The 12090-nt window shown below is 38.9% G+C and overlaps 1 protein-coding gene across 15 annotated transcripts in view; it reads right to left on the bottom strand.

Moving 5' to 3' along the window:
• PCM1 (pericentriolar material 1) overlaps positions 1–12090 on the bottom strand; it is an 89760-nt gene that overhangs the window by 30492 nt on the left and 47178 nt on the right. For all 15 annotated transcript variants that reach the window (XM_069573309.1, XM_069573307.1, XM_069573313.1 and 12 more), the window contains 2 exons: positions 11031–11389; positions 641–805 (listed from right to left, as the gene is read on the bottom strand). In XM_069573309.1, the coding sequence (XP_069429410.1) occupies positions 641–805; positions 11031–11389 (524 nt within the window). The remainder of the gene's footprint in view (positions 1–640; positions 806–11030; positions 11390–12090) is intronic.

The raw sequence follows: 12090 nt of genomic DNA on the forward strand, positions 1-12090 counted from the left end.
GGAAAGGGAACCTATCCTTGCTTGGACATGGATATACAGAATTAAGATTTTATTTAAGAGCCAGCAGAGAAAAGGGCTTACAAAGAAAAGGACTTGAGGCAAAAAAGGCAACTGTCAAGGTGAAACAACTCTTGCGGTGGCTATGAAAAAATGTCAGTTCAGTGCCACTGAGAGAGTCAAGTTCAAGGCAGAAGGTATGAGAAAGGAATCTGGAGAGGCAGGCAGGAAGGAATCAAATCTCTGCTGGCCAGATATGTTGCATTAAGACAACAGGACATTCTTCTATAGGCATGGTTGAAGACCAAAGATCTTAGGCAGGGGAATATAAGATTTTATATGGAATTCTTATTCAGATAATATTATCAGAATTTCAAATTAGGAGAACCAAATTAATGTCAACTAATTTGTTTATTCAGAGTTTTATCAAAATGCATCAAAGACAGTATCACGGTAACAATAAAATATATTAATATTTCCAGTTTACATTTTTGGTATCAAGAATTGTGTACTTAAACTCTACTATAACAACTTATACATGATAGGAACGTGCAATAGATCAATTTTCAGCTAGTTTTAATACAGCTTTTCAAATCTAGGATGAATAAGTCCTTAAATTAAAACAAACCAAAACAGAACATACCTGAAGACATTTCTGTAGACCTATTACATCTTATTACTTTTTCCAGCTGCTCATGATTCTTGCTGCTGAGAACTTTTGCTTGAACAGGCTCTTCAGTCTGGGCTGAATGTCTGTTTCTACTTTTGCAAGGTTCACATGTGCTAGACATACTGGCACTTTCATACCCTTGAGTAAAAAAATTGACAACTGTTATCAGTTGCAACTAACTCAACCTGAAAGGGAAATTGATTTCCATAGTGAAATAGTACGAGTAACTCAATTTATAATGTTGTGAGGGCTTTGTTTAAGAAGAAATCAAAACAGTAAAGAAAATGTCTTGGAAATACCTTTGTAACAATCTTTGGAGGCATGGGGTAACAGCAATAAATTCTAACACTTCACTGTCCTTTGATATTCACCTCAGTGAATATATCCCCAACTCAAACTTCATGGTAGACCTCACATAACCCAAATTCTCTACTAGACTCCAACTTAACAATTTTTCATATTAGTAAATGTAAGAATCATATCTAGTCTATATATGTCCATAATAGACAGAAGAATAAAGGGCATTAAACAATCAAACATCTGCTTTTATATACCTTTTATAAATAATAAGACTTGGTCTAAAAATTCTTTCCCGACCATGGTGGTGGTTTAGTCGCTAAGTCGTGTCCAACTCTTGTGATCCCATGGACTGCAGCCTGCCAGGCTTCTCTGTCCATGGGATTCTCCAGGCAAGAGTATTGGAATAGGTTGCCATTTCCTTCTCCAGAGGATGTTCCCAATCCAGGAATTAAACCCGGGTCTCTTTCATTGCAGGCAGATTCTTTACCGACTGAGCTATAAGGGAAGTGCTACCCCAACCATAGGTTATACATATATTCTATTAAGTTTTCCAAGCTTCGTTGTTAATCTTTTTTACATTTGCTTTTTGGTATCTAGCACAAGGTAGAAATTCAACTTGATTTTGTTCCACATGAATAGCTGATTGATTATACCTATACTTTTCCCACTGAATTAAAATGCAAGCTTGGTCGATACATTAAATCTTATTTGTTGGGTTTTATTTCTGGACATTCCATCTGTTTTATTTATTCTAGTGCCACAGAAGTTTCACAGTATGTTTAAACATCTGGTAAGGCAAGTCCTATCTAACTTCTTTTCTTAGCTAATTTTGGACATCTGTCCTTCCACATAAGCTTTAAAATCTTTTGCCCCTGGTTTAAAACACAATCCATGGAGACTCAAAATGGAATCTCACTTGAAGTATCTGTTAATTTGCAGAGAACTGACATTAAATAATTTTACACATTCTAACTTAAGAATACAAGTATGTTTTATATTTGCTCAATCTTATTTCATGTTCTTCAAAGTTTTTCTATAGATCTAGTACATTTCTTGCTAAATTTATTCCTTATGATTTTTTGTCCCAGTAGCTCTGGATACTACTATGAAGAAAATACTCTCCACCACTTCCATTTCTACTGGGTATTATTAATACTATGATAAAGAAAAATATTGATATACTTACTTTATAACCTTATTTCACAATTACTTAAGTTAACTTAGGTAGCTATTTTCCAGTGTCTCTTGGGCTAGCTTAGAAAAAAATTAAAAATCTGTTTCCCTCCTTTTCAAACATTATTCCAATCATTTAATCTAGTCAAGATAATTTACAAAAAATGCTTAATAATGATGGTGGCAGAGAGGGAATCCCAGTTAATTTCTATCTCTGGAGTATTTTCATTACAATAGTGCTTGTAACTGGCATCAGCTAACAGCTTTTATTGTATTTAAACACCTGCCTTCCTTTTTAGGTGCATTTTCATTAGGAATGATGTAAAATTTTATCTAATCTACTGCTATGACTACATGATTTGTCCTGTAATGTATTTGATACAATAAACTATGCTGACAGATTTCCTGATAATAAATCATGATTACATTTTGACATTCTAATATTCTTTTGAGAGACTGGCAAATCTGCTAATATTTTACTTCTGAATTTATATTAACAACTGAGATTAAACTACTGCTTTCTTTACTGAGCTGTTACCTCTCCTTTTCACAGGTCCCTATCTCATTCTACGTTGTTTCTATAAAGATAGGATATGCCAACATTTTCATCTTGACAGGTGAAGATGAGCTCTTTGTCAGAGAAGAGGGCTTTTTGAGGGTATGTACATTCTCTCTGTGTCTCCTGGCTAGACAATGGTCAACTATTTTGATCTGCAATCTTAAGTCTTCCTTCATTAAAGATAATAATTGCCTTCCCATCTATTTTTTTCCTTCTTTAGAACTCCTTGTGTTATCAGCTCCCCAGATTTGTCTTTATACCTCTAGTCATTTCCCTCTTTCTTTTATTTCTTAGTACTTTCTGGCTTCCTTGGTGGCCCCAATGGTAAAGAATCCACCTGCAATGCAGGAGATGTGGGTTCGATTCCTGGGTTGGGAAGATTCCCTGGAGGAAGTCATGCAACCCACTCTAGTATTCCTGCCTGGAGAAACCCCATGGACGGAGAGAGGAGCCTGACAGGTACAGTCCATGGTGTCGCAAAGAGTCAGACACGACTGAGCAACTAAACATGGCCGTGGCACTTTCTGCTCTGTGCAATGACACAGTTCTTCCCTTTAATTTTCTAGGCCAGTAATTTGGAACTTAACAGCATTCATCCTCTTTTCCAAATAATCTAGACATTAAATGTAAAATCACTTTTTCTAGTTCTAAAGAATTTACAATTCAACCTGCTTTTTAAAAATAATTCTATCTGCGTAAGTATTCTGACTTCACTCAAGTGAGTATTTCCTGCAACAGTTCTGTTTTTACTAGACTTTGCCTGCTCCAGCGGTCAGCTTCTGTGTCTTCTCTCTGACTGCTGCTCCCTTCTATGTACACTGTTATAGTCACTAGGTTAGTCATGACTCTCATCTACCCTTAGGGCTGGACCCAACTGCTGGGGAGCTTTATTGGCAGCACACTGATAAGTGCCTAGAAGTCTCATGACTACACTGAAGCAATGCTCTGGCGAGTAAGTTGTCAGCCGCACATCAAGACAATAAAAGGAAGTCTCTCGATTCCTCAGTCTCATCTGCTGCAAAGGTATATGCTCTACCATGTTCAGGGTAGGCAGGATGTCACCTCCTTTTCCAATGACACCCTTTCCCATTAGTACCTTGAGGTGGCAAAAGACTGCCACTCTTGGAAGGGAACGAGGTGCCCTTCTCACAGAAGGGGTTGCATGGATTTCCTCCAATCAAGTTTCATCCAAGAACCACAGATCTCTGACTTTTGCTCCAGACATTCTCTGCAAGAGCCAGCAGATCCTAAAGCCGTGCTGCTTCTACCTCCAGATCACAATAGCTGCTGTTAGTAACAAATAAGTTCCCAAGATACTGTCAGTTTATTTTTTGTGGTATCCTATCTGGATTCAACTTCCCTTTCTTTCTCTGAAACCATCTTTCAAGTTAGGACTTTATCATCTCATACATAGGTTCCTGATTTCTTTGTTGGTGTCCCAGATTCCCAAGCCACCCTAATTCATTTTGCATGAAGCTTATTAGGAAAAGAGCTCTCTTGGTTACCATGGACTATTACACAAAACAGCAATAAATGGTATGCTTGCCAAAAGTAACAGGTAAAATGATATGAATGGTAGTACTATTGCTCATTTAATAGCAAACATAGATCAAAGAAAATGTAGTATGTTATTCTAGTAAGAAAAGCTTCCCCAGCAGCGCAGTGGTAAAGAATCCACCTACCAATGCAGGAGACATGGGTTTGATCCCTGGGTCAGGAACATCATCTGGAGGAGGGCATGGCAACCCACGTCAGTATTCTTGTCTAGAGAATCCCATAGACAAGAGGAGCCTCGTGGGCTATGGTCCATAGGGTCACAAAGAGTCAGACATGACTGACTAAGCACACATTCTAACAAGAATATTTATATAAATGAAATTAAGTTTCTGACTGCTATTATTGAATCATGTGAAAAGTGCTGAATGAACTCTAATCAAAATTAAAATATATATTATGTAGCATACACAAAATTCTCTTTAGGAAGCAGTTAATTCCCTAACAGTTAAAAAAAAAATTCAGTCATCCTCCAAAAGAGTTGAAATTGTTGAGAGAAACATGCTATAATTTTTAAGATGCTACCAAAATGGGGGGTGGGGGTGGGGGAGAACCATGGTTTTACATGAGTCTCAGATTTAAAATGTCAAGGGCTAGATTTCCAAAATTAAGGTACTACCGTTGATTAGTTTCTCTTTGGAGCACTTTAATAGTAATTCTCCAGGAAAGCAGGAGATTTAATTAAAGTTAGTAATACTTCAGAGTGACACTTGCCAGGCCAGCTGATATAACAGCAGCAATAACAACTATAATGTTCCTTACTCATATAAGGGGGTCATTTCTTGTCTTACTTCATTATTCCTTCCCTTACCTGATGTCGGGAGCCAGCGTAAGGAATCCCGCCTGTGGCAAAGGTCATGAGGAAGGAAGCCCGACAAAACGCAAAGGCATGATCTGGCTTCAGGGGTTCCCCCTGGGTTTTCCTGAACATCTACCCCCAAAAAACCAGAGTCTGCCTGCCTTATTGTACTGTGCTTTCCACTCTTCTGACATTACCACCTTTTCTCTGGAAAGAGTTAATTCAGAGCTCCAGTTAACAGTCTCCTGCATATAAAAAGAATGTCTCTGGCTTAAAACCCCTTTGATGGCTTTCTAACTTATCTGACCGGTCTTTACAACTTGTGGATTGTTTACAGCCCCCAACCACGAGAGGCACAAAGCTTAAAGCATCTTAAAGATACAGAGCCTTTTCTAAAGAGCTAAAAATTATATTGGTGACAGGTTTCACTGTTGAGTCAATGACTGCTGCCAGGCCTCCATATTATCTTTTAGGCAGGTTTTAGGCACCTGAAGGATATTAATGAATGTAACTGGGATATAGAAAAAGGAATATAGTAGTTTTGATATTAGCAACACTAGACTTTTGAGTTACTTTTCTCTTTGTTATAAATCACTGTACTTCTTTCATTGTTATAAATTGTTGTGTCTTTGCTATGTAAGAATGTAACTTTATTTAGTGCTTTCTGAGAGTGGCACCAGACTTTGGGAAGAAAAACACTATTAGGGCACATAAGTCTTCTGGCTGACAAACCCTTATCAGAAAAGGGCCGTAAAATGTTAACTGGCCTTCTGGCCAGAAGATGATGTAAATCACCTAAAACTTGTGTATACAACTAAGTATGTAGAGAGAAAGCCTGGTCTCGATAAGAGTCAGGGCTGCTGACGCTGCATAATTTTATATTATCCATTGATCTCTATGTACAAAATAAGGTATAAAAAGCCTTTACAACAATAGAGGATGGGCCAGTCACTGGAAAGACTGGTTTCCCCCCGGTCTTCTTTTCTTACTCTATTTTCAGGCTGAATTCCCATCTGGGGCGTGGAGGCTCACCATGTCTACTTACTTGCCCCGGCTTCTAAGATCCACGCGAGAGGGAGCCCAAGACGGGGCACCCCTGCTATTCAAGAGGACTCTGGTGGCCTAACATAGATGGTGCAAATTCCTTGTCTTGGAACTTTACTGGTTTTCCACGTAAACCAAGTTATTCAGCCTCTTTTCTCCACTAAATTTTCCTACTACACTATTCTTTACTAATCTCTCTTTTATACTTCTAAATAAGTTTTCCTCGCCTATGCCGCCTCCCCTTCGAATTACCCTGGATCCACCGGGGCAGGACCCCGGCAACCTCCTTTTTGTTTTCCTCAGCACAAGTGGCTGACACAGCCAGCAGAGTCGCCATTATAGGGAAACAGCCTGGCCATGGCCTAGACCTTCCATGTACCCACACAGAGAAGGACTGACTTGTCAATGAATCTAAGTCTTGGGAGAAGGCCTTATCGTCCCCCTGTAACATGGAACACAGGAACCTCCCTCTCTCTCTCCCCTGAAAGATTTCATGAAAGGATTTCTCACCTCCTCCTGGGCTCTGATAAAATATAAGACCAAGTTTGGCTCACACCACTGAGGGCACACCTCCATTCTGTACTGCAGCTTAGCCACAGCACAGCACTGGCTCTGAAGTTACAGGGTGTCCCATGCATGATGCAACCGCCGTCTTGGTGTCACCTTTGTGGTGGGACAAGGGACACAGGGAGTGGGCACTTTTGGCCTTTCTCTGACTTTGTGAGTTATAAACTCTCTGGATCTAAAGAGGGCCACATCTGTCGGGACTTGTCTTGCCTGATGCTGGACATTTATTTAACCTCAGTCTTCATCAGTGAGCACAAAGAGTGGGGGCAGAAATGGAAAGATTCAGGGCTGGGTAGAACCCCAAAGTCATTACACAAACAGTCCCAACCAATTTCCCAAAAGAACAAGGACCATCTCAACTATGTGCTTCTACTTCTCTAATAACATCAAAAGAGGAAACAGGCCTGGTAGATGGAGCCAAATTATGGGTCTGATAACCAAGTTATAACTCAAGTACCCATCCAGCAATGCCAAGAAATCATGCTAAACTCATAAAATCTGAATTTGAACTGAAGTTTGAAAAATGATTAGCACATAATTAGTAAAATCTTACTTTGCATGCAATAATACATATCTTCATAAAGACCTTCTAAAGATTATTGTCATTGGTATACTACCATCATGGGAAACAAAGTTAAATTAAGATTTAGCATACTAACTCTGAAAGACTGTCAACATGTGCAAAAAACCAGATTAACAGTTCATACGGGACAGTATATATGTCTATCCTTTATCTCGCAAGATAGCAACTTAACTCCCACTGTGCTGGTCTATTTGCCACATCCTATTTCTTTCCGCAGTTCTCTCAAACTCCCTTCTTGCTTCATCCTGACTCTGTACTACTTTTCTTATTGTTACTACAATTTGGAATGCTTTCCAATCTTCCCTCTATCGACCTCCATACCTAAATCCTTTAAGACAAAGCAAACATTCTTTTTGCTAAGAAGTCATGGCTATTCCTATCCCATAAAGAGAACAAAAGCAGCATAAGTTAGTGGTCTGGCTCAGCACTTCTCAGTCTTTAATGTGCATATACTCATATTAAAACACCTGGAATCTTGCTAACATGTGTAATGAAAAGCAATGTTAGTGTAACATGGGGCCCAAGAGTCTCCAATTCTAATAAGCTCCCAGATGATACAAATGCTGCCTGTCCATGGTTCACATTCTAAACAGCAAGGATTTAGGTCATTTGATTTTGCTACATATTATTTTGACTCTGTATATATTAATTTGGTTCTCCTCAGTTCAGTTCAGTTCAGTCGCTCAGTCGTGTCCGATTCTTTGTGACCCCATGAATCATAGCACGCCAGGCCTCCCTGTCCATCACCAACTCCCGGAGTTTACTCAGACTCATGTCCATTGAGTCAGTGATGCCATCCAGCCATCTCATCTTCTGTCGTCCCCTTCTCCTCCTGCTCCCAATCCCTCTCAGCATCAGAGTCTTTTCCAATGAGTCAACTCTTCACATGAGGTGGCCAAAGTACTGGAGTTTCAGCTTCAGCATCATTCCCTCCAAAGAAATCCCAGGGCTGATCTCCTTCAGAATGGACTGATTGGATCTTCTTGCAGTCCAAGGGACTCTCAAGAGTCTTCTCCATCACCACAGTTCAAAAGCAGCAATTCTTTGGCACTAACCTTTCTTCACAGACCAACTCTCATATCCACACATGACCACTGGAAAAACCATAGCCTTGACTAGATGGACCTTTGCTGGCAAAGTAATGTCTCTGCTTTTGAATATCCTATCTAGGTTGGTCATAACTTTTCTTCCAAGGTGTAAGCGTCTTTTAATTTCATAGCTGCAGTCACCATCTGCAGTGATTTTGGAGCCCCCCAAAATTAAGTCTGACACTGTTTCCCCATCTATTTGCCATGAAGTGATGGGACCGGATGCCATGATCTTCGTTTTCTGAATGTTGAGCTTTAAGTCAACTTTTTCACTCTCCTCTTTCACTTTCATCAAGAGGCTTTTTAGTTCGTCTTCACTTTCTGCCATAAGGGTGGTATCATCTGCATATCTGAGGTTACTAATGTCTCCCGGCAATCTTGATTCCAGCTTATTAGGTCTTTTATCTTTGTGTGCGAGCCTTAAAGGGGAACTCTCACTGACAGATGGTCTTAAATGCCTCTTTGACAAATGTGTGTGTTCTGGGCAAGCATTTTGATACTTAAATGTGAGAGCAAATAGATTAGAATGTCCATCTTTGCCTTAAGGTAGAAAAAAAGCTGACTTGTATATCGGGAACCATAATTCTTCAGAGAAGGCAATGGCACCCCACTCCAGTACTCTTGCCTGGAAAATCCCATGGACGGAGGAGCCTGGTAGGCTGCAGTCCACGGGGTCACGAAGAGTCGGACACGACTGGAGCAACTTAGCAGTAGCAGCAAACAAATTTCAAAAATACAAATTCACCAGGATTTCTAGGTTAAGGTAGCCATGGCCAAATGTTGGTTCAGAGTCTCTAAGACCCTGATACTCAAACTGTAGTCCACAGACTACAATGTCAATACTGGTCAACAATCCTGGGGAGCTTGTTAGAAATGAAGACTATCAGGTCCCTTCTGGGACTGACTGAATCAAACTCTTGACACTAAACAAGATTCCCAAGGAGATCTGTATGAAATGTTAACATTTAAGAAGCACTGACCTAGTACACACAAATTAATTAGCTGCAAGAGAGAATGCTGGGATAACAAATGTTAGTTTCTTTCCTTTTATTCATAAGACAAAAAACTATTTTGCTGGGGCAGGTATTATACTTCAATATGATGTTCAGAGTTACCCAGACAGTCTCTCTCTAAGTGATCACTATCTACTCAAACATTATCTAGTGGCATCAAGAGTGACCATGGAGAAGGCACAAATGTATTTTCATTCATTTGGATGGTTTCAGATCACTAACTAATCTGCTAAGTAACCAGCTCCTCCCAAACCTACACAACTGAAAAATCACTTCAAGAATGATAATGCATATGCTGAGAAAAATTCTGCCCCTGTTCAAATCCACTTTTTTAACCATCAAATCATATTCTCTACATGGGAGTAGAGTGAGTCCAGAACTTTAGGATACATGAAGTATTGAAATGGAAAAAAAAAAAAAGTACATGTATTCTTTTTCATGTTCATAGTTTTCATCAGATTTTTCAAGGGTTTCATTATCCAAAAATGCTTGAGATAAATGCTGCCAAAGTTCACAAGTGGATTTTTAACTGCAAAGTGCCCTAGGTCCCTTCAGTTCAGTTCAGTTGCTCAGTTGTGTCCGACTCTTTGCGACCCCATGAACTGCAGCATGCCAGGCCTCCCTGTCCATCACTAACTCCCAGAGTCCACCCAAACCCATGTCCATTGAGTCGGTGATGCCATCCAACCATCTGATCCTCTGTCGTCCCCTTCTCCTCCTGCCCTCAATCTTTCCCAGCATTGGGGTCTTTTCAAATGAGTCAGCTCTTTGCATCAGGTAGCCAAAGTATTGGAGTTTCAGCTTCAGCATCAGTCCTTCCAATGAATATTCAGGACTGATTTCCTTTAGGACGGATTGGTTGGATCTCCTACTACACTTATATGTATTGTAGCTTCCAAGAGAGGGAGGCAGTGGGTGCAGTAAGTTTTCAAACTTTTCTGATTATAAACCTAGAATATTTTGTTCTCAAGCACCAGATACTATATCCTTGAACACAGAACAACCTTTCAAGGCCACAGTCAAAAAGTGTCCCTTGCAAATTGGAAGGAGCATTGTTTAGCTACAATGTTCCAGATTTTAGCTAATAAATGTATTTTTAATCTAGCAGTAGACTTCAGTAAATCCTTCAAAAATCATAGCATGCAGTGAACACTATAAAGAGAACTTTAATGTGATACTCAATGACAAGCTTCAATAAAATATGGGTTAATGCTTTATCATACTAGCTAAGGTTCAATTCCTGAAGGATTAAGAGCAAACTTCTTTCAAAAGTGATTTCATCTACATGATATTCAAAGACTGCAATGTAGTTACAGGGCCACATTTCTTTACATGAATCCATCACAGATCTAGCCAGAAATCATGTATAAAGTGTTACGTGTAATATTAAACTATAGAACAGTAAAAACTTCCAAGCTCACAGGAACCACCATACATAGGAAACATAAGAAGTTTTAAGAAGGCACTAAAAAGAATAAATGTCATGTTTTAAAATATCTACAACATTAAATCCTACTTGACACATTTTATTTAAAATGTTCTTAAAGGTAACTAAAAAATGACTTTGTTCAAGTGGGTCTAAATAGCACCTACACATCTAGCCATATTGCAATTATTTACAACAGTGAGAGTAAGGTTACCAATAGTTACGCTTATCAATAGTCAACAAATTTCAGTACTTACCAATATTTTTCACTCTGCTTTTCAGTTGAGTAGAATGCCTCTTCTTACTCTTTGATTTGGGAGTTTTATCTTTAGATGCCAAGCTGGCCTGTGCAGATGCTTTTCTTGACTTGAATGTTTTAGTTACTGTTGTTGGATCTACTGGGTCAAGCATACTGTTAAAGCTTTCTAAGGACACTTCATCAAACTGGCGTCTTCTCCTACTGGTATCTAGTTGATTTTTGCGATTACTATTTGTTGTTTTCTCTACAGACACTGCAAATCCAGTCTTGAGAAATGGCTTTTCTACTTCACCTTCTTGGTCATAAAACCATGGTGTCCTACTGTTCTCCACTTCCTCTTCAGGCTGTTTTTGATTCCTTACCAATGAAAATAAGTTTTTATATATTACAATGGTACATTTCTATGTCTGTGGAAAACTCCAGATATACTTAATTTGTAGTGTACTAGTAGAGTCAGAGAAATAAAAATTAACAGGCTATAAAAATATTCACACCAAATACACATTAAATATGAAAACATTACACAGACTAATTTACTGAATTACTTTAAAATTTAATTTTGGACCTTTCTCACTAAACCATTTTCACTAGTAAAAGTTCCAAAGATCCAACATTCAAGATGGAAAAGAGTGGGAAAGAAAAATCAAGGGAGGATGGGACATAAAAGGAAAAAACAAAACACAGAAGCAACTGAAAAAGAACCATAGCTAGAAACATGCATGGGTCTGTGTCACCTACAGAAGTCCAAATATAACCAGAATTTGGTGAAGACAACTGGCCACATGACTAGTAATTTATTTCTCTGCACATTAAACCTTGTTTAGCTCTATTAGTCTAGTGTCATTTTCCAAATTTTATCTACTAAACATCCTTTAATATGTTAACAGGAATTCAATGGTTACCTAAGTCTGGGGGAAAAAATGGGCAAAACAAAGTTAAACAGGCACTTCTCAGAACTTTTAATATGCCAAGGACCTTTAATAAATGTCTTAGAAGGGAACACAGTGAACAGCATGGACAAAACTGATATTACAGAACCTGACATGGGCAACAGTGTT

Source organism: Ovis canadensis, chromosome 26 (assembly GCF_042477335.2).
Source record: "Ovis canadensis isolate MfBH-ARS-UI-01 breed Bighorn chromosome 26, ARS-UI_OviCan_v2, whole genome shotgun sequence".
NCBI lineage: Eukaryota > Metazoa > Chordata > Mammalia > Artiodactyla > Bovidae > Ovis > Ovis canadensis.